At 34.5% G+C, this 23,926-nt stretch overlaps 1 protein-coding gene and 1 pseudogene across 1 annotated transcript in view; one reads left to right on the forward strand and one right to left on the reverse strand.

Moving 5' to 3' along the window:
- The window catches only part of Cd2ap (CD2 associated protein), a 94,840-nt gene that overhangs the window by 10,644 nt on the left and 60,270 nt on the right, over window positions 1-23,926 (reverse strand). Inside the window, exons 7-15 of the mRNA XM_013156852.3 lie at window positions 23,452-23,515; window positions 22,974-23,068; window positions 21,288-21,392; window positions 20,026-20,062; window positions 16,612-16,674; window positions 10,868-11,030; window positions 10,350-10,492; window positions 2,629-2,741; window positions 1,356-1,457 (exon numbers count right to left, since the gene is read on the reverse strand). Of these exons, the coding sequence (XP_013012306.1) occupies window positions 1,356-1,457; window positions 2,629-2,741; window positions 10,350-10,492; window positions 10,868-11,030; window positions 16,612-16,674; window positions 20,026-20,062; window positions 21,288-21,392; window positions 22,974-23,068; window positions 23,452-23,515 (885 nt within the window). The remainder of the gene's footprint in view (window positions 1-1,355; window positions 1,458-2,628; window positions 2,742-10,349; window positions 10,493-10,867; window positions 11,031-16,611; window positions 16,675-20,025; window positions 20,063-21,287; window positions 21,393-22,973; window positions 23,069-23,451; window positions 23,516-23,926) is intronic.
- Window positions 17,422-17,815, forward strand: LOC106028483 (iron-sulfur cluster assembly 1 homolog, mitochondrial-like; annotated as a pseudogene).

The raw sequence follows: 23,926 nt of genomic DNA on the forward strand, positions 1-23,926 counted from the left end.
AGCTAATTTCCCTTCTGAGTATTTTCCCCAAAGAATTAAAAACATCAGATCATAACAATGTATGTGTACCCATACATAGCAGCACAATCTGTAATAGCTAAATTTTGGTAACAACCCAAATATCCATCAATCAAGGACTGAAAAAAAAAAGGATGTGGTATTTTTATATAATGTAGTACTGCTAAGCTATAAAGAGTCACATTCTTGAGACTTTTAGAGTTAAATGGATGCATCAAGAGACTATACTCATAAGTGAAACTCGCATGTGTAAGCATTGTCTCATTTTCGTAGTGTAATAAACTAAGAGTAAGACACAAAATCTGCAATAGACATTGAGAAAAGGAAAGAAACTGCTCACAAGAACAAACAACTGGGATGAGAGAAATGGAAGAAAAAAGAAAAAAAATATATATATATACACATATATACAAAATAGCTAACATAACTATACTTCTAACTTCTTTTAGTTCACTGAAGGGATCAGCTGGTATTGATTCATTCTGCATGCCTGTATCTTGTAATCTGAGTTTGAAGACAACAGGCAATATATTAACTATTGTTAATTTCTTATTATCCTGTTTTGAAACTCTGTATTACTGTTTTTATTTTTGTCTCCTTAAAATTTAAAGGCCCGCTCAAAACACACAGTGAATGTATAAATTATAAACGATTTCTTATAGTAAGACACACTGCCAATAACCCCATTCAGAAAGCTTGCCCTGGCTTTAAACACAGACATCCCATTATTTGTACCATTCTGAAGTAGGTATGGGGCTCCTCTTTGGGAGGGGCGTAGTTAAAAACATCAAGTGGACTAATTAACTGCAGAGAAACAGATATAGAGACCCATGTCTTCAAACCTATGACACATGTTATATATTACTCATATAAAATAATGGAAGTGTAGGTTGTGGCTGAAGCTGGAGACAACACACATGTGGGGCCCAGAGGAAAACAATGAACGTCCCTGGCAAACAAGCTGCCCAGAAAACCCCAATCCCCAAGGCAATCCAAGCAATGAGTTACAAGGAAAAGGGCTGTTAAATACCCTACAGTGGTCAGTTCTTTTCCTCCTATCAGGAAACAGAGCTCCACCTGACCCCAGCTTTCTTCTATTTTCCCGTCCTCTTACTGTCCTTCCTCCCAGGAACACCTAGAGTTGCAGCAGAACACAACGTATAAGCTCCTCTAAGATAGATCTCCAGTGTGACTTAAGTTTAAGAGCTCAAGTTTTGCAACAGGAATGATCTTATTCCCTGATTTCCAAATAGGATATTTCCAGTTATTTTATTTCTTTGCTAAGTTCACAAAGAATTCTAGAAACTACAGAAATCTTAGTGTGCAATTCATCTTACCTTTAGAGAGTAGGACGTATCCTTTCTGAATTCAGATGGCTTTAGATTGGCACTATCATCTTCTTTAGGTACCTTCAAGGTTTTTTCTGGGCTGTGAGTTGGCTAAATGATTTTTTAGAAATCAAGAGACAGAAGAGACCAAAGAAGAAAACTGTAGTAAGGATTTGGATGATACAGCAAAATAAGTTTTACCACTTTGTTTTCGACTACCACTATTCCTGATATTCCATTACTACTAATAGGATATCATTATTTCAAGCTGAATAATATATTTGTCTATCTTGAAGGCAAACACAGCCTGCCTAACAGCAACAAAATGTTCACCACTTAGGTCACTTAAAAGTACCAGAAGGCATTAAGAGGTAATGTAACATTAAAGCATGATTCATATTTCAGGCAATGAACAGAAATCAAGAAAAGCCATTGACTTAGATACCAGAACAAGTACTATGAAAAAACTGACACTTTCAGTAGGGACAAAATGTTCTCATTTTCCCCTAAAGTGAGTGTGTATTCCTCAGATGCAATCCTCACTGCTGAACAGGCAGATTACACAGGCTTCCCAGGACAATTCCTTACTTCTGCTTCTGTGAGCTTCAACCTCAGGTCTCATATTGAAATAAGTATCTCTTTCCCTGCATCTCCTTAAATGCCAGAGGTTGCCTTGTGAGTGTAAGAGCTGTCTTCATGATTTTTAACTCCAACACAGCTCTGAGCCCTCTCTCCCTGTATCAGTCAGGGTTTTACTAGAGAAAACATATGTAACATGAGATAGATAGATGTATAAGAAACAACAAAATTGGCTTATGATGGTAAGCCACAGAGTTGGATGAGGAAGCTTGTAGAGGGTGTCTATACACTGGAGGCTGAAGGATTTAATCTAAGGTCTGGAGTTTACTCTAGTGTCTTGTGTAAGTCTACACTAGCAGGCTAATGGATCTGCAACAGAAGGCCAAAGGCTCTATAATGAAAGGCTGAAGAGTCTGTCGGAAAGCTGAAGAGTCTACACTGCAAGCCAGGAGACGAGGTCCAAACCAAAGGCGAAGACTGGAGCTTTTCTAAAGAATGGAATGCATTTGTCCTTTTTTTTTTTTTTCTTTATACCTCTAGGTGATGAGCCACCCTATGGTGGGTGGTCTTCTACACTGTTGGGTGTAGAGTTGCTATACCCATTTAGTTAAGCTGTTAAATGTCTCAAGCTGATACAATCAATCAACCACTATACTCCCTTCTTCTTTTTCTTGGTCTTCTTTGCTCTCTCACAATAACTCACAGAATGTCCACCATTGAAGCGGCCAGGTAGCCTTCGTCCAGGCATCTTTGGTCTATTTGCAGTGAGATGCAGCAAGTTCTCTGAGGAGGCTATGTCATCAAAATTTACAACATCTAGAGAACAGAAATACATATTATGTACTAAGAGATAACACCTTAAAAAGGTTTTAAAAAAAAGTATTTCTGGCTTTTGAACGAATTATAAATTAAAAGAGCATCACTACTGTGAAGGGCACACAAGCTGACCTGTGCTTTTCATATGCATTTGGAAAACAATATCCTTTTTAAAAGTACTATTCACTGAAACATTTTATAGTACAAGATTTTTATGGAAGAGTTGTAATTCCAACAGTGTCCTACACCTCAACAAAAATTTACTGAACTATGAATCTGTACTATTTACTGTAGCAGCATTTTAAAAAAAAGTTATACTTGGTTCTTGTTTATTTAAAAAGGAAAAAAATCCATCTACTTAAACTACTAAATAATTACAACATACCTAAGATTTCGAGGTGAAATGTGGTTTAAACTTCAACGGTGGACTACTTGTCTCATTTGAAGAACTCAACTATAGCTGGCATGTTGCTGCTATTCTCAAGGTAAAGTGAAAGTACAATTTCATGTGTCTTGTGTGTGTAAGACAAGCTACAGTAGGACACAAACTCTTCAGATTTCCCTGCATCTCTGCTTAGACATTACCATGTCAGGAAATAAGAGTTACTAATTAAAGCGAATCAGATACTAGAGAGAATGCTACACAAGTCACTAATTTGCTTCTCTCCCATCAAAGGCTAGTTTACCCTAGACCTAGTAATTTGGGTTGAAGGACAAACCTAGTGAACTCACACCTTTTACCAAGGAGGTTATATATGAGCTAATATACATTAGCCTTGCCTTTTGCTAGATGATCCAGAAGCATTTGCTACAGGGGTTTCTCGAACTCTAAGCTCAGATATTTACAAATGACACAGGAACCCTGCCAGTAAATTCTCTTCCAGATAACCTTCTAACAGCCCTCCCTTTGAAGTAGGACTATTAATGACAGCTAAAACAACCCACAGGGTAACAAGTATCTTTTTTCTAATCTTCTAGAACAAGATTTACCCTTCACATCAGCATTTGCCCAGATATGGCTATAACATTTAGGTATTCAGATGTCTCAGCTTCGGTGCTATTGTTCCTTAGAAGAGAACTAAAGTAACTGGGCAGGGCAATGTACACCTGTAGTCCCAGCATTTTGAGAGACACAGGCAGGAAGGTCACAAGTTTAAACCCAGCCTAGGTAACTTAGCAAAATCTCATCTTAACACCGAAAAGGAGCTGGGGAAGTAGCTTTGGGCAAAAGGCACGTGGATCACTCCCAGAACCCAAAGATAATTTCTTATTATATTCTCAAAGCCTAGTCAGCAAATTTTATTTTCAGGGGCTGGGGATTTAGCTCAGCGGCATAAGCGCCTGCCTTGCAAGCAGCCAGTCGTGAGTTCGATCCCTGGTACCGATAAAAAACGAAAAAGACCAAAAAAAAAAAAAAAAAAAAATTTTATTTTCAAAGTAACTTAGAGAATTTTGTTTAAGGCATGGAGGACATAAAACTAAGGCAGAAAAAGAGATATCACTTGGTAATATGTATTCTGTAACACACTGATTGTCTATTAATTCAAAGTCTAGTCAGCAAATTTTCAAAGTAACTTAGAGAATTTTGTCTAAGGCATGGAGGACACAAAACTAAGGCAGAAAAAGAAATATTATTTGGTAATATGTATTTTATAACACTGATCGCCTATTAATTTTTTTCTCACCGATTACTTTGTGTCTTCTCTCTTGGATCAAATCACTAAGCTCCTACATCATAATGTTCTGATATGTTTATTTTTTAAGTGTTTTCATAATTGTCTATAACAAACAATGATAAGAAATAAATTATTTATTGCCTTTATTGGAAAAGGTATTGTATAATCTAAAGCATGCTGATTTGGGGTGGGGAATTTTTTTGAGACAAGGACTCACTGGGTAGCTCAGGTTAGTACTAAGCTCCTTATCAAGCTCTCAGTGATCTTCCAGCCTCAGCTTCACAAGTGCTGGATTACAGGCATGTGCCATCATGCCTGGCTAAGAGACTGAATTATAGATTAAATATATATTAAGAACTTATCATTCTATCTGTCAACACCTTAAAGAAAACAATCAGTATTTAAAATCCATTAAAAATATCTCCTAGTGAGCCAGGGATTTAGCTCAGCGACGTAAGCGCCTGCCTAGCAAGCACAAGGTCATGAGTTCAATCCCTGGTACCACAAAAAAAGAAAAAAAAACTTCTAGTTCCAAGGGTTAAAAATTGCTTTTTACACCTGTAATTGTGGATTGATAACCTACAAAATATTTTGAAAAGTAAAAACCAATCGTTTTGACTACAGAGATTATTTTCAAATGCATATCAAAGCAACTTTCAGGAAGAAAAGGAAACAAAAACATGGAAGTAAGAGAAATGAAATTCAAAGAGTAAAATGTAAAGTTACAAAATACATCATGTTCATGTAAATGCCTTCCGTATGTCCAGTTCAGAACTACAACACCATGACAAAATTTTACCATTCTAAAACTCTCTCAGGTTCTCCATTTAAACCATGAGGTTACTAAAATGACCAGTGCACATTTTGAACTCAGGACAGCTTTAAATGCTTCTCAATGTACCTGAGCATGATAGCAATAGGTTCACATAATACATGCGGCCCAGAGGTATAACTATCACTTAAATCTTGCAATGACATCTGTCATATTGCCAGGCACTTATACTTCTGTGTACTGCTAGGAAGATATGAAGTTTTTTTAACTCAAGTGAAGTATCCAATTTTGGGAGAAAAGAATCTCATTTATAAATTGCCAATTTAAAAAACAAAAATCTTTTATCAAAAGTATATTTTAAAATATCATTAATAAAATTTTCCAAAATAAACTTCATTTTCTTTTGAAATGGAAAACCAAAAGGGTTAGAACAAATAGACAGACAAACATGTACATTTTCCATAAAATTAGAAAGAAAAAAATTAGTGTGCACCACCTATTATACTGAATACACTATTTTGACTTCTTTTATAAATTGTCTTACCAAAATGGAGAAGGGTAGGATAATTTCCTGACACGTAAGAAGGAAAACATGGAAACAGGCTAGGAAACAAAATCTGGAAAGAAAAGTCAAGGATAGGAATGTCTAGAAAAAAAAGACTAAACCAAAAAAAAAAAAAAGTTATTTTACAAAGCAGGAAAAAGGAACAGTTCTAGAAAATACAGAAGCATTTCAATGTTTAGCATGGCTATTGCAGGTTATCTAAATATACATTTGTGTTAGACATTAGATTTACCTTCTGTCTTTCAGAAGGAAAAATCAATACTAGTATTATGTATATATTAAGCTTAAAGAAGCCTTGTTTCATTCTTACTGAACAATACCAAGACACGTCTCAAAACACAGCTTAGCACTTTAAAAGGCTACGATTATAATCCATAGAGTAAGATCTCATATATGTAACTAAAATTAACTTGTAATCAAAAGCTAGTCTTCAGTGTATAACAGTAATTACAACAAAGGAACAATCTTTAATTCTAATAATCATGAAATTAAAATATTCCAAAAATCTTAAATGTCTTACAATGAAAATCTGATTCAATATAACCTTTAAAAATCTCATACATATATACTATACATAAAAATCAAATGTCTTAAGTGATATAAGAAAACATATTAGAAACTCTTTTTCACTACTAGTTTATACCCAAGATCACTTTTACAGTGATCTTTTATTATAAAAATCCCACTACAAATTCTTTCCAGAAGAGCTGCAACAGTCAAGAGATAAAATACTATAAAGTGACCACATCAGTTGAGTTTTTTCAATGTAATAGGTATCTTAATATTAAATTTTCTATCTAGTATTTCCAAACTAATGTAAAAATAGTTTTCCTTCTTAGGAAAATTACTATTTTAGGAATATCTGGATCATGCAAAGTTTATAATTAACCAGTATTAACAATGAGATTTTCTTTTCAATTTTGATGAAGTGTTTCCAAAAAAAAGAGAAAAGAATTAAAACATGATTCCTAGAAATTCTGAAATTTGTGCACTGTATCATATATAAGAATTTTATGCCATTAAAAAAAACTTAACTGAGGATATTCAGTGACTTTCTTATATGTACAAAAGCCAGAAATTATATCATATACATATACATATATATGCATAAATGTAGCTTTCCAAATAGGAAAATTTTACATGAGAATAAAAAGGAAGTTATAACCCTTTATATAAAGGAGAAACAGAATGAAATGGACTTAACAATATAGAGGGGCAAAGAGAAAGGACAGAAGATTAACTACCATTTATTCTACTATTCTACTAAGTACAGTAACTACAATAAATAATTCAACTGTTAGGTAAGCAAGAGACAATAAATTTAGACAAACAACTCACCTATGACTAGTCAGCAATAAATAAAACCCGGATTTTTTAACAGCAGATCCAGTGTACTTTCCACTGTATCATTTCACATCAAATTATAATGACACCTAATAATGGAACTCTTAATAAGAAGTTTTTAATGTGTGTTAAACTTTCTAAAACTTGTTGACTCATTTTATATATTATTTTAAATATATGTAACTTTAAGCCAAAAACTATACACTATACATTAATCTAATGCCAAATTTGAGGTTTTCGTCAAATATTAATTTGTTTACTCTTGGGTCCCATGTCCCAGATATCTCACATGTACTCAAAACTCCAAAAGCATCTCAAAGTCAAAATACTACTTTTCCCAAGCATTTGAGATAAGGGAAATTCATCCTGTGCTTGGAACACAGGATATTCTAATGAAACAAAGATGACAGAAAATATTTGCTACCAGCAACTATGCCTTTTATCTTAGTATATAACGTATGTCTAAAACACTACTAAGAATGTAAAAGGAGCTCAGTAAATACTTGCTTCTCAACATGAACTCAATTCCCATTTTCTCTTTTCTGAACCTGACAGAGTATATATTTGATAAACCAAAGTCAGCCTTGGGAAGCAGAAAAAATGACAGCAGCTTGGAACTTGGCTGTTCCTGTTGTGACTTGTTAAGTGTTGGCACCTCTAAATTATTTCCTTACTTATTAAAGAAAAATAATTAAACCCAAAAGTTAGAACTTTTTAAATGCTATTCTACAAAGTTTCTTTATTTGCATCAGTAGCAAACACCACTATGGGTATAAGAAAAAAAGGGGGCTCTAAAGTAAAGTTAAACAACAGGACTTGCTTACCAGCAACATTTAGAAATCAATGTGTATATTATTTCTACAAGAAACATAGCAAGGCAAACTAAGCCTGTTGATGAATGTATACAGAACAAGTTTTGAAACAGAAAAAAACTGTTTTCCCAATTTTTTAAAAAATAGTTCCACCACCTTGAACCTTGGCAAATGTACAAAGTAACAGAAAAATACAGGTTCTGTTTCCTTCAGTTCCAAAAGTGACTCTATCAAGATTTAAAGTTTTGCCAGGGATGTAACTCAGTGGCACAAATGCCTGCCTAGTAAGTGCAAGGTCCTAACTTCAGTTCCCAATAAGAAAGGAAAGAAAGGAAAGAAAGGAAAGGAAAAGGAAAAGGAAAAGGAAAAGGAAAAGGAAAAGGAAAAGGAAAAGGAAAAGGAAGATAGATAGATAGATAAAAGGTTTTTGTGACCAAGATTACAGAAAACTGTGGAAACGCAAAAGGTATTATAATACTCACAGATTGTTTTTGTTTCCTGAGCTAAAATTAGGCACATAATCTGTTTTTCTACAACTATGAATTTTGAAAACATATTTCTGACCACATTTTAATTAAAAAAAAAAAAAACTGGTGGGGCTGGGGATTTAGCTCAGTGGCATAAGCACCTGCCTTGCAAGCAGGCAGTCGTGAGTTCGATCCCCATTACCAATTAAAAAAAAAACAACTGGTAACATTCTGTTTTTTAAATGTGAGCTCTACAGGAAGAGTAATAAAGGCTTTTTAAAGGGCATTTTTTTCATTTTTGTATAACAGGTGAATTTTAAACAGATTTTAAAATACTATGAATTTTTCAACAACTTTGTCTAAAGTATAATCAACATCTCTACTCCCAAAAACTAATGAGTATGGTATCATCCATAGCAGTAATGATCCAAATATATGAGAAATAGATCGAGGAAATATCCAATCAAAAGACTGAAAGGAGGCCACACTTAACATGTTTCTGCTGGCTTGAACTATGGTAGTATATGCATAACTGTCCCATCAGGCAGCCTGTAACAACTGATGGTGCAGGACTGGTGGTTCAGAGCTGCCCAGCAGCACAACATATGAACTATGGCCCTGTTATGAACAAATTAAAACAAGAGCCTTTGCACGGCAAACGAAAAAGAAAAATAAGATCACCTGAAAAAAATGAAATAATATATTTTACTGTACAGTGATATCCCCCAAAGAAGCTATAACTAGTCATAAAGTTTAGATACAAATATGAAATGTTAACAGTGAAGCAGATACACACACACACACACTCACACACATTTTTTATACATGGTACTTAGGATTTATAAAGACTCTTTGATGTTTTTTGCTTTCTTGAGACAGTCTTGCTATGTAGTTCATGTTGGCCTTGAACTCGTTGAGATCCTCCTGCCTCAGCCTCTCAAATACTGGAATTATAAGGTATGTGCCCCCACACCTGGCTAAGACTTCTCTTTTGACTTATGTGATTATGCACATTTGATGTGTCTCTACAGTTTATGTAACCTGGGGGAAAATAAACATCTATTCCCTAGATTACTACAAAGAGAACATATATTTAAAAAGTGCTTTGAAAAATGTAAAAAGTGTTGGGCGTGGTGGCACATGCCTATAATCCCAGCTCTCCGGAGACTGAGGCAAGAGGACTGCTGCAAGTTCGAGACCAGCCTGGGCTACAAAGTGAGCTCAAGGCCAGCCTGAACTGCATAACAAGACTCTGTCTCAAAAAGACAAAAATAAACAAACAGCCACAAACAAATGGGAAGCACAATAAAAATAACCATTACTACAAAGTAATGTCTGTGTAATATTTTAAATGGGAAGAACTTTAAGGTAACTCTGTGTCAAGTTTTCTACTTTACAACTAACAGGGCATAAAAATCAAAAGAGGGGTAGACTACACAAAGGTGATTAATGTGCAGAAAAATCAATCACAATGTGAAGAAACAACACTTAGCAAAAGTAAAGCCTGTTGATACATAGTCATAAAAAGTATATCCTCTAATGGGAACACAAGTATTTAAAAAAAACTTTTTAAGTTATCAAATATAAACTAATGTTGGCACTGAAAGTCTACATCATTTTCTCTTTAAACGTTTAAAAGTAAACTGTACTCATATCTCACAAGATACTGTATATCTACCATTTTGCTATGAACCGATGGAATAACCGATGGATGATTTCCTCCATATCCATTTCAGTCTTCTGACCACTATGAAAACTTGAATCTATCCACTTCTGTTATCTGATCAGTAATAATCTTCTGACCACTAAGAACCTTAAATATTTTCCCAAGTTACCTTCACTTACTCTTCTACATTGGCTACTAGGTTTTAAACAAACTTCCTCCCTACCTACCCATACACAAATCTCTTAGTTTCTAAAACTGTACTGACCACTTTTTTTTAGTGCACTACCTTTGTCCATGATAACTTACCTGTGTCTTTAGGGCTTCTTGCTATTAATGAATCAAGGTCTACTGATTTTGGTCTCAGTGGCAACTGTTCAGAATCTAGCTTTGGTTTTGATACTGGCTCAGTTTCAAACTTTGATGAGATGGTAGAAATTTCTCCATTAATCCTGAAATGAGAAAAACATATGGAAAAATCACTTGAATATCAACATTTTACACTGCAGGGATGTTTAATATTATATTGTTATAAACACTGAAGATTTTATAACAAAAAATTTATTACTTTCTGTTCTGTAAAAATAATTTTCGTAAGTGTAAGCCCCTATCTTACAACTGATCACATTAAATTGAAAGTGCAAAAACAGTATTTGTGCATCCACATATTATCAATATAAGATTACATTTAACAGTTACTGCAATCTATAGAGGAAGTATAAAGAATAAATACTCAGAATTAATTTGAGATTTAGAAAGGACATAGAGCCATCTGGACTAAAGGTAGGTAAATCTATGAGCTAAATTTAAAACACAGGTAGACTTACTTGGTAACAGGTGGTGGAGGAACTGGTTTTTCAGGTCGCTTTGGGAAAACTGTTCCAGGAGATCTCAACAAACTGTTGGTTTTGGTGGGTGGAGTAGGCTTCTTGGGTGGGACTTGTGGGGCAGCTGGTTTAGAAGATTTCTGTTCCAGCAGTGATTTTTCATCTAGTGATCAAACAATATTAAATAAGTTAATAATCAAAACAATTTAGGTTTTCTATTTCTTAAAGTTCTATCAGGCTGAAAAACTTTCACTTTCTACATCTGCATTTATAAGCATTGCTTTAAAGTTACATCTTATGGGGGAGGGGTTAAAAGTTACAATTTAATAGGTACAAATAGCTTTACAAATTCTCTTTGCTAGGAATGGTAGCACATCCCTGTAATCCCAGCACTCAGGAGACTGAGATAGGAGAATTGCTATGAGTTCTAGATCAAACTGGGCTACACAGTGAGTTCAAGAACAGCATGAACTATATAGTGAGATCTTGTCTCAAAAAGAAAAAAGTTTACTTTGGTTAGGGCAGAAACCACAAATAATGTTGTGATTAACCATGCCTGTTTCTTAGTAGATTCTCAGCATTCTTTATTTTCAGTGGCAGTATTCTATCTCAAAAACTAAGCACATGTAACAGAAAATTATGATTTAAATCTAAATCACATTCCAAAACTGAAATGCAGCAGGAACTCTACTGTCACATAAAATCTGAACTTAAAATCTGCCATAATCACAAAAAATAAACAAATAAATAAATAATCAAATGTTAAGAAAAACTGAGGCTACTGGGTAAGTAGCTCAGTGGTACAGGCTTTACCTAGACAGGCCTTACTTGGCATCCCTACTAGAGAGGATACAGGAGAGGGGTAAGGCAGGCTTGACTGCTTTTAATAAGCCACAGTAACAACTGGGCTCTCATTATTTTCTTTTTCCTCAATGATCACCATCCTACATTGCCCTGACATCCAACATCTGAAAACCATGATTTCATCTATTTGTCCAGTTTTCTAGCTGTTTAACTCAGAAGGGTAAATTCATACTCTGTGACTTCATCATGCCTAAGATTTTGAACAGATATACATAATAAAAAGTATCACATCCCATTTTGTTTTATAAGATGAACTAATTTCAAGAACTATGGGAAATCACTATATAAATTTTAACAAAATTGCTGAATAGGCAATGTGGCCAAATAAGGCCTCACAAAAATTCCTAATGTAGATAAGGAAGACAGCAATACACTTCTTATATTCACTGCTACATTTTGATTTTTCAATTAGGATACATAGTAAAACCAAGTACAGAAACAAACTGACCCAAATTCACACCTAATATCTGTACCACTAACGACTAACCTGAGACTAAGAAATATTTTTAAGTATAAATTGTTTAGGATCACGTTTTACAATTCTTAAATTAAAAAAATAAAAATAAAAAATTTCCCCTGAAAGTCTACAAGAAAGACATGAAACAATAAAGGTTGTATGACATGTTTAGGAAATTGAAAGTGGTTATGTTTAGTGAATGAACACTGAAAAATGATACCAACAATGTAATCTGGGGATCAATTATTGGAGGCTTTCTAATTTGGACATTAGTTTTAATCTGAAAAATGAAAACTTCCCAGTAACTTAGTGTGGATTCACCTAGACAAAAATGAATGCAGACCACTCTTAAAAAGATCACAGATCCAAATGTAAAAAATATAAATTCCCAGAAGATAACACAGGAGAAAATCTAGAAGGCCTTGGATATGGTAATGACTTTTTTGATAAAACACCAAAGGCATGCTCAACAAAACAATTACTGCTAAGCTGAACTTTATTTTTTGAGTTTTTGAGACAGGGTCTCACTATATAGTTTAGGCTGGCCCTGACTTGGCTTAGCTTCTTACATCATAGGTGTGAACCACCACACCTGGCAGTTCTACTTTTATGAAATTTAAAACTTTTCTGAGAAGAAAACAAGCCACAGAGTAGGAGAAAATATTTGCAAAAGATTTGTGATAAAGGACTACTGACACACTCAAAATATATAAAGAGCTTTTAAAACTTGAGAAGAAAATGAACCACATACTTAAAAAACCTGGTAAAAATACCCGAAGTTCACCCAAGAAGATATGCAATGACAAGTAAACATATAAAAAGATGGTCAACACTGTATGTCATTAAGACAATGCAAACTAAAGCAGTTAGATATCCACTATGTACCTATCAGAATGGCTAAAACCCAAAACATAGATAACATCAAATAATGGCAAGGAGGTAGAACAGAAACTCTCACTGCTAATGGGAACAGAAACTCTCACTGCAAAATGGTGCAGCCATCTGGGAAGACAGTTTGGCAACTGTCTACAAAAAAGTATATACTGTGATCCAGAAATCTCACTCCTTGGGGTTTACCCAAATAAACTGAAAACACACACACACACACACACACACAATTTGTAGCAGCTTGGTCCATAATTGTCAAGACTTGAGAGTAATCAAGATAGTCTTCAGTAAGTGAATAGATAAATTATGGTACATACAGACAACGAAATACTATTCAATATGACTATTCCAAAAAAAAAAAAAAGACTGACCAAGCCCCAAAAAGACAAAGAAATTTTTGATGCATAAAAAGTGAACACAATCTGGAAAAGCTACATATTATTTGATTTCAACTATGCAACAGTCTGGAGAAGGCAAAACTATGGAGACAGAAAAAAAATAATCAGTAATTACCAAAGTTTAAAAAGGAATGATAGGTGACTAGGAAAACGTAGAGGACTTTTAGGACTGTGAAACTATTCTTTATGATGGGAGCTATGTAGCACTGTATATCTGTCCGATTAAATAGAATGTACAGCACCAAGAGTACATGATCCTGGAAACACACTTTCAGATGGGATGATGTCTATGGTGACTCACTACTTCTAACAAATATACCACTCTGGTGCAGGATATTGATCGTTGGAGAGATTTTAATATTGTGGAGACACAGAGTACGTGAGAACTCTCTAACTTTGGCTCAATTTTTCTGTGAACCTAAAACTCCTTTAAGAAGTCTCAAACAAAAAGAAATGAGGCTGGCAACATGAAGTACAATACAGACAAGTTAGAAAAATCAGTTAAGAAGACACAGTACTTTATAGGAGACAAGGTTAGGTTAAACTACAATACTGGCAATAGAAATGAAAGCATTTCAGAACAGTATTTATTAGAAACAAGCACTGAAAATCTATACAAAGAGAGGTATTTCTATTAACAAAATAATGCTTTTGACAAAATACATATAATATCTTGAAGTAACTAAACGTAACAAATATATGAATGAGTTTAAATAGCACATAATTATTTCCATGTTTAAATAGAAACTTACTTTTATACCTTTAAAAGAATTAAAATTTACTTTTAATTAGGCCAGGCATGGTGGTGCACACCTGTAATCACAACATTCGAGAGGTAGGAGGATCACTGAGAGTTTGAGGCCAGCCTGGGCTACCAAGAGAGTTGAAGGCCAACCTGAACTGTACAGCAAAACCCTGTCGCAAAAACACAAACAAAAGAAAAGAGAAGAAAGAGAAGAGAAGAGAAGAGAAGAGAAGAGAAGAGAAGAGAAGAGAAGAGGAGAAAAAAGAAAACAAAACAAAACAAAGGAAAATTTACTTTAGCCAGGCATGTTGGTATAATCTTAGCATTTGGGAGGTTGAGAAAGGAGGATCACCATGAGTTCAAAGTCAGCCTGGGCTATATAGTGAGTTCAAGACCAGCCTGTATTAGAGTAAGATCCTGTCTCAAAAAATTAAAAAATATTTTTTAAATTTTAAACAGAAAACAGTAAGAAATAGCAATAAAGCCAGGTGTGGTGGTTCATGCCTGTAATACCAGCACTCGGGAGGCTGAGGTGGGAGGATATCGTTGCAAGTTCGAGACCAGCCTAGGCTACAAAGTGAGCTCAAGGTCAGCCTGAACTGCATAGCGAGACCCCATCTCAAAAAAAAAAAAGACAGGGGCTGCGGATTTAGCTCAGCGGCATAAGCACCTGCCTTGCAAGCAGGCGGTTGTGAGTTCGATCCCCGGTACCAATTTAAAAAAAAAAAAAAAAAGAAATAGGAATAAAACAGTTTCAAAACAGGCTAGCAGGACAACACACTGGGTACTGATATATTCACAGTCATTGTTCAGAGAACAAGATATGAGCATGAAACACTGTCCAGAAAATTACTAGCACAAAACTTTCCTTTCAATGAAGAGAAACAAGCTGTATAATTACCTTAACTGTTTTGTATATAAATGTGTTTTTTTCATTTTCCCTTTTTTGTCTCCCTTTCTCCCATCACATTTTTTCTTTGCTTTTAAAGTTTCATCCCTATGCACAATACCTAGTGTACATTTTGGAACCTATTTATCCTTTCAGATTCTCATATTAGTGAGATAATACAATGTTTACACGTAGATCTATTTCATTTATAAGTATGGTCTTGGTCACATCCATTTACCTGTAAAAGTCTTGAGTTTATCTTTCTTTAGAGCTGAGGAGTATTGTTGTATATATTTTTTTAAAAACATACACATCTTTTTATTCATTCCTTGGTTGATGAGCAGTTGGGTTGTTTCTAAGACTTAGCTATTATGGGACTGGGGATTTAGCTCAGCGGCATAAGCACCTGCCTTGCAAGCAGGCGGTTGTGAGTTCGATCCCCGTTACCAGTAAAAAGGAAAACAAAGTGTTAAAAAAAAAAAAGACTTAGCTATTACAAACTGTGCCACTATAAACATGGGTGCACATACATCATTGTGTTATGATGCTTTTAATCCTCTGGGAAGATATCCAAAGAGGTAATAGGTGGATTAAATGGGACCTCCAATCCTAGTTTTTTGAGGGATCTCCACACTGATTTCCACAATAGCTGCACCAGTCTACATTCCTACAAGCAATGAAAAACAGTTCCTTTTTCCCCACAGCCCTCTAGCATTTATTATCAGTTGACTTTTTGATGATAGCCATTCTTTCTGGGGTAGATGGACTGTTGGTGTAGTTTTAATTTGCATCTCTCAAATGACCAGTGATGTTGAACATTTTTCATTTATTTACTTACCATTTATATTTCTTCTTCTGAGAAGTGCATATTCATCTTAGATGACCACTTTGGTTTGGGTCTTTGAGTTGGGGGATCTAATTTTTCTTAATTCTTTATGTCCTAGATATAAGTTCTCTGTCTGACATATGAGTGGCTATAATTTTTTCTCAATCTGTATGTCGTCTTTTCACTTTGTTGGTGATTTCTTTTGTTGTGCAAAATGTTAATAAGGTGAGATCCCATTTGTTGTATTTCCCATGCAGTCTGGGATTTCCACATGAAGTTTCTGCCTATATCTATGTCTTCAGGATTTCTACCTATTTTCTCTTCCAGTACACTAAGTGTTTCTGTTTTAATATTTAGATCTTTGACTTTATAATACTTAAATCTAGTATTCAGATCTTTAACTGAACCACAAAACAGTGAATCTGTTTTTAAAGTTGTTTTCTTATATATTATTTGAAATAACAAGTACAAGCTCTCCTAAAAAAATAATTTTTAAATAATGTAAATTGGAATTAGTCTGAGTGCAAATTTAATTTCCTATCAATCTAAATAAACTACTTCCTTCCAGAAAACTCTAAACACTGCAAAATAAGTGTAAAATTTGCCAAAAACCAGTACAAATGACCCATTACGAAAAGACACATTTCTCTAAAATAATGAAAGAGAAGACTGAGCACCTTTATCTTCAGGCTTTATAGGAAAAAACTTCTTCTCTGCAGCTATCAGGTCAGGCTTTGGAGCTGGAAGCATAAAACCACAAATCAAACACTTACTTCTGAAAATAATTTTAGAGCACAGAGACAATTATACTACTAAAAGATAAACAATAGTTCAAAACTAACACCAGAAGAGACCACTGTTTAACAGAAAAGATAATGTACCAGAATCACTGGGCTCAGTTTGTAATCCATGAATTGCTATCACCACTATTATCCTAACAATTCTGTGATTTTTTTTTAACAAATTCAAAACTCAAGAGTTCATAGTCTCTGTTATACCATAGCCTAGCAGAACTTTCTGTGGTGATGAAAATATTCTGTGTTGTCCAATATGATTAAGAAGCACATGAAATGTGGCTTTTGTGACTAAGAAACTGAGTTTTTGTATTATTGAATTTTAATTAATTTTAAAAGATCTATGTAGCTAGTAGCTACTATATTAAACAGTATAGCTTTATAGTAAGCCTACAATCCCAAATTCTACAAAAATTACTCTACTTTTAATTTATGCTTTCCTTGCCATGGAATTAGGTCAGCAAACATTAAGCTGAAAACAAGGGGGAATCTCAGGCTTTAGATTATTCTAGAAGATATTAAGCATATCAAGAAGCAAAAATTTTACATAAACATCAGTTATTTAGGGAGAGAACTTGTAAAAAATAGCTACATTCTAAAATTGAACCCTGAGTCAATGTGCCTGCTGTGTCCATAAAGAGAGATTGAGGTCTGAGGTCTGGCCCAAGGGAGCCAGGTGCCCAGAAAGCCAAGATGTGGTCTTTGGCTTCCTTCATCTGGGCCACTAACTGGGCTGTGAGCAAGAGGAAACTGCAGCTCACTGGCTGGCCTTACGCTGACATGATACCTTCTGCAGTAAACAAGATAAGGTGACTTTTTAAAGATAAGCCTGAGTGTGTACCTTTGAAAGTTGGTGTCTAAATCAGGCACTGTAATGGTTTTTCCTACACTCTAGAATATACAAAGACGAGATTCTGATTAAGAAGTTACTTAGGACAGAGTCAGAGTGTTAATCGAAAAGAAAGCATGGCTAACACTTTTAGAAACAGAAATGGAGTATGTTAAAGACAAATTATCCAGTGAGTCTGTCTTCAACAACCCAAACACCAAAGGAATTTCTGGCTGTGGACAATGCTTTAGTATTTGAAACCTCAGAACTCTCCTGGCTGCAAAGTCCAGGTAAGCTTCCTCAAGCCTTAGAGTATACTGAAGAAATTGTATAACTGTCAGTGCTTAAGGCTTATATGTGGCCACCAAATGGGTAAAGTCATGCATTTTGAAAATAGAGTCAGTGTATTAGATTCCAGAAGAAATGCTGCTTGTGTTTTCCACGGGGGGGCAGGAGAAGCTACTGTTCTCTTTGAGTCACTCATTAGTCTGTAAAGAAGACAAATTCTACCCTACACTTAATTCTTAGATACTTGGTTAGAACTAGTTTCATGAATATTAGCTTCCTGGAAGGATTCAAGGAAGTGGGTAAATTAATATCCACCCATTAGATTGCTGTTGGATCAATCTCCCTCACCAGTTTCCCAACCAGAATAATGGCTTCCAAAAGTCAGAGGCTATAAATTCTGTCTGCTGATAATAATTTGGTGATATATAGTTTTTTCCACCCAAATTTGACATAATCTCTTCTTTTTTTGTGACAGGTGCTTGCTAAATTGCCCAGGCTGGCCTTATATTCCTGCCTCAGCCTCCAGAGTCATTGAATTACAAGTATGCACTACCACATCTGATTTAGCATGGTCTTTTTACATGTTTTTCAAAATGCCATTATCAAGTGCCTCATCTGCATGCCCTTAGCAGTAGCAGGCAAGGATTCTATTGTGCTGTACCATGGGCAGTTCTGAGAGGTGGTATCAAGAGTTGAGAAAGATTTCCTCCCCTTATTTTTAACCCATTTTTTTAACACCAAATACATTTATTAGAAAAGAAGGAAGAAATATCCTCATAGCTTTAAGAAATTAAAAACAGAATAAAACCAAAAACGAAAATAAAACACAATCTCTTATCAAAGTGCTAATACCATTTTTCATAAAGATTAACATTTTGAATCTTACATTTCTATAAAAATACAACAGACTCAGAATAGTCTAAACAATTTTGATAAAGGAACAAAACTAGAGCTCCAACCCTCTCCAATCTCACTTTAACCCATTTCTTTTCCTGTGCTACAAGCCTTCTCAGGAGGAGAACAGGAACTGAGATTAACTCAAGACAATCCTTTTTTTTAGTTTTTTAAGAGTTGTGTAGCCCGCCACCCACCTTAGTTCTATGTGTGCAAGACACAACCCCAGAGAAGCCTAAGGCTCATGTTTACACTACACTGCAAGCCAGGAAAGAGCAGTGCTGCGCCCAGGTCCCACTATTCAAGTAGTTGGTACCTGTGTCCTCCCCAGTCAGCAAAGCTGAATGGTGGTCTGGCTTAATCACCTGGTCAGCATTAGTTTTATCTTGAAAGGGAGAGTCTTATTTCAAAAACCTTTTGCATTAATTTCCTTTGCATTTCTTTAGAGCTTTGAAGCAATGGTTTACACTAACAGAGAAGATATTATAGCAGCTGACAATGCCTTCTTCGGAGTGTACAGTAATTGTGAAGCAGAACAGGAGCTCTTTAAACTCCCAGCAAATGTGTACTTCTGGTTCCTAAGTCCAGTTGTTAAAATCTGTAAAGGACGTTTTAACCTAATAACTCTTTATTACCTTTCTTTTCTCTTAAAGACCTCTTGGTGTCAACTAGTTTACTAATTTTGCTGGGTTTGACATAGTAAGTACTCAGAGATAACCTATATCCTTTTTTTGAAAGCTGATTCTCATGAAATACAGTAGTGAGTTCACTTCTCCTGTTTATTAAAGTACCTGCACAAAATGCACCAAAACCTGGAGCAGTAGTTTTATGTAAACGTTCGTAAGTTTTAAAATTAACTAAATGTTTATGAGTTTTTAAATTAAATTTTAAAAAATTTAATACAATGACAACTATAAATGTACCATAATTCATTCAACTGCTTTAAAAAACCTCATTATGTCTTACATAACTCTCAGCAAGATCTTTGAAGGGTATAGAATGGTGGCATTTGTTTGAGATATTAAGACATAGGTTTTATTTAAAAGGTGGAGAGTTCTGCTTGAAGAAGAGAGGAACTAAGAATGGACACAGAAGAATACTCAAGTCCCAAAGGAGCTCCCAGTGATCTATGTCTGTGAAGAATGAAATGAAATGAAATAAAATTTACAGAGCCAATCATATGTAGTGCATGAATATAACACAATGCACAAGCAAAGGATTAAAAGAATGGTCATTTTTGATGCTCAAGGAAGCCTGGAATTTAGAAAAGTATGTTTTTTACATACCTGGACCTTTAGTAGGAGGTGGTGGTTTCTTTGGTTTCTGTTAACATAACAATGGTAAAAATGGTCAATTAATTGTATATTATACTTAAATTTTGATTAACAATTTAATTATATGAGGAACTCTCGTCAGCTTATCCATGCCAAAAATGACAAAATGCTACTAAGATCCTAACAGTTCCATAGAAGGCCACTGAACAAACTTATTCCATTAGGTTAAATTCAGTCAAATATTTAAAAAATTATCATAAACTCAAAAAGCCCCATTAAGCAAGAATAGTCCATCCTATCTTTCCTAGCTTGAGATTCCTAAGCCCGTGACATTCTTATGCAACAACTCAGGACGGGTGGCAGATAAGAGACTTTGTTTAATAAAAAATAACAAAACTAACAGTAAACAAACTTCACTTTTACTCTTCAGAACTTTCAAAGGGTTCAAGGCAATGAATGCTCTCTCTTTCCTTAATTAAGCTTTCATTCATTATTTAAGACAATTTAATGTCTTAAAAATATAAATTAAGAATGCCTGGCAAGCAATAATGTGTAAACACACAATAAAAGCAGAAAAAGTAATGTGTTCATTTTTTTTAAAAAGTGTAAAAATAAACTATGCCAAACAGTAAATCAATGCTGGGTACCATGGAGCAAAGGAGTAACTCCGCCTATGCCTCCCTAGCTTACCAACCAACCAACCAAAGTCCACACAACTAAATGAGAGAGTGCAAAGCCTGGAGGTGCTGCACTGCCCATACTACATCCAATGGTAGGCCCAGAGACAAGCTTCCACTGTTAAACTGCCCTCCCTTTATATTATGAACTCATCTATGTCCCCTCTGGGAGAAAAGGGATCAAGTCATAGGCAAAAGATCATTGAAATATGACTCTCTTTGAAAACTGACAAATACTAAATCCAATAAAGAGGCAAAAATTTTTCTTTGGTAGTATCTTGAAATACAGTCAAACTTTTACCATTAAATACAAATAGTTTCTTCTAATCTGGGAAATTACTTATTTATCCAACTGTCCAAAAGCCTTAAAAATTATGAAGAAGTCTGTAGTAACTTGTTAGTACATATAGTGGGGGTACAGGTTATAAGCACAGAACTGAAATATTTCTATTATTTTACTGTCATCCAAGTAAATTTTACCTAAATATATAATTTTATGAAATGCCTTTATCAAAATTACTCAACAATAAAACAAAAATATTTTTAAAAAACACTGAGAGAACGTTGAAGAATTATTATTGAAAAACAGAAGCCTACAGGGAAGTCTTTATCCAAGTCAGCGATCTGAATGGCAAAGTTGTCTGGAAATACTCCCTCTTTGCCGTTCAGTTCACCTTTCCACCAGCCAGCTTCTCCAGTGTCCTAAAAAGCAAAACAAAGACTAATTAAAATAATGGGAGGTAACATAAAATGAAAGGAAAGTTTATAATAAAGTAGGAAAAATACTGAGTTTGATTATCTTTACAAGAAAAATGACTTAAGCAGATCATAGGGTCCTTCTGAAAGAAATTGTTCCGAAGTGTTACTTTTAGCAGAAGTTACAAAATTGGGTTTAGTTTAAAAAAATGAGTCAACTTTGAAATTTCATCTACAAGTTAAAAAGTTATCAGGCGTAAAGAAAGATGAAAGGGAAAAAAGTGAAAAAGGAAGTCAAGAGAGAAAGAATATGAATTTCTACATTCAACATTCTTAACACTCTTATACACTACACATTACCTATTTAGCAACATTAAAAATTAACAAGCTCATCTAAGTTCCTTCCAAATACCCACCCTAACCCTAACCCGATCTAATCCATCCAATCTCAAAAATATTAAAAATCACAAACACTATAGGACTCATGGCAAATAGATTCTGCTTGCTTTACCACATAGGTAACTAAGATCATGTATAGATTCACTGCTTTACTGTGATAATTTTCCCTCTTTATTTCATAATGTATTACACACTTTAGATGAAAAGTATTTTTTTAAAAATTATATACACTAACCCATCTGAAAACAAAGTCAATTTAGAACAGTGGGAAAGGGGCTGTAATACAGCTCAGTGGCATAAGCGCCTGGCTGGCAAGAGTAAGGACCTGAGTTTGATTGCTGACACCAAACAAAAACAAAGACAAACCCACATACATACAATGAGAAAAACTTATATTTGTAATGTTCTTATAAGTAGTTGTTACTGTTCTATCTGTATCCAAATACTATGGGGTTTTCCTCCCTTTTGTCTCAGAATTCATTCCAAGCTATAAAATCATTTCATGTATTGAAATAATCATTTCAACATAATTTTCCACAGGCTGAAGCTTCATGACACATACTGAAGGACATTTAGATTGCTTCTCTAGTTTTCTTCTTTGTATGTTATAAACAATGCTCCAAACAATAAACTGCAAAAATGTCATAGCAGTGAGGACAGAACTCTGGGAAGCCTGGGTTAATAAAGAGAAAACCAAAAATAATAATAATTTTTAAATTTTTAAAATAAAGAAAAAAAATAGCAGCTGGGGCATAAGCACCTGCCTGACAAGCACGAGTTCAATCCCCAGTAACAAAGAAAAAAATAAAGAGAAAACCAATGTGATTACTAGCCAACTTCCAATCTATCAATTATGACAATAAACTAGCTTTTAAAAAAATCTTTCTGGCGAGGGATGATGGCACATTGCCTATAAACCCCATACTCAGGTGGCTGATGCAGGTAGATCACCATGAGTTTGAGGCCAGTCTGGGATACATAATGAATACAAGGGAAGCCTGAACTATACAAGAATCTATGTGAAAAAAAAGAAGACAAAAACAAAAAACCTTCTGGACACTACATATGAGGTCCTACAGACTCAGAATCAAGTCTCAGTTCTTCCAGTATTTACATTCTAGAAACAATGCAGAATTCTGAAAACTATTTCTACAAATAAAATAATGACTCACTGAAACAAATCCTTACCTTACTTATCAAACGAATTATCTCCCCTTCTTTAAAAGTAAGTTCATCTTCATTAGATCCTTCATAGGCAAATAGCGTTCTACAATATTCCTTAGCTGTAATAAAAAATGGAAATAGCAGCGTATAGAAATAGACCCATTCAATAAATATTTACCAAGCTTCTACTTTATGTAAAGTAAAATATATCAGGACCTACTAAAAACAAACATTTCAAATTTATATTTTTAAACTTATAGTTGATAATTCTGTTAAAAGACAATTCTATTAATAAGTCTTCAAATATTCACTAGAGGTCTACCAAGTCCCAGGCAAAGCCCTGCCTCATCAGTGAACACAGTATTTCAAAGTCTAACCTCATGCTGCTCACACTGGCCAGCAGCATCTAATATTCTGTTTGGTACCATAACAAATGCCTCCAACAAGCTTAGTAACATATTTGAATACATCTCTCCTACAGAGGTTTTATTTAAAAACTTACCTTTAATTTTACCTTCGGTTTCTGTTTTTGTTATCTCCACATTCTGGGTTTTGGGTCCTATAGACTATATGATTACGGGCCAAAACAAAAAAGGATGAGGTCAACTAACTTGTTATAAAAGGATGATATTATTTAAGTTTCCATTTATAGTAATCTAATTTCCTGAAAAGTTCTTTAAATAATACATATTAATTCTTAAACAATCCTCTAATGCTCATAACTGCATTATTATGATTTAATTTTAGAATAATAATAAAATATTTTACATGTTTTAATGCTCTAACTATCTGCATGGAGTAGACATTGTTAATCTTCCCTTTTACAGATCAGAAAGCAGTTACATCACCTCCTGACATAACAGCAATTTATTAGTGGGGCTGAAATCAGAACCTACATAATCTGACATGACGGTACACTGTTAGCACTAAAATGTAAAAAAAGGCAGTTCTTTGTATTTCATTACTCTCCAAGTAAA

The sequence above is a fragment of the Cavia porcellus genome, unplaced genomic scaffold (assembly GCF_034190915.1).
Source record: "Cavia porcellus strain 051 isolate PalLab524CR breed Dunkin Hartley unplaced genomic scaffold, mCavPor4.1 scaffold_28, whole genome shotgun sequence".
Taxonomy (NCBI): Eukaryota; Metazoa; Chordata; class Mammalia; order Rodentia; family Caviidae; genus Cavia; species Cavia porcellus.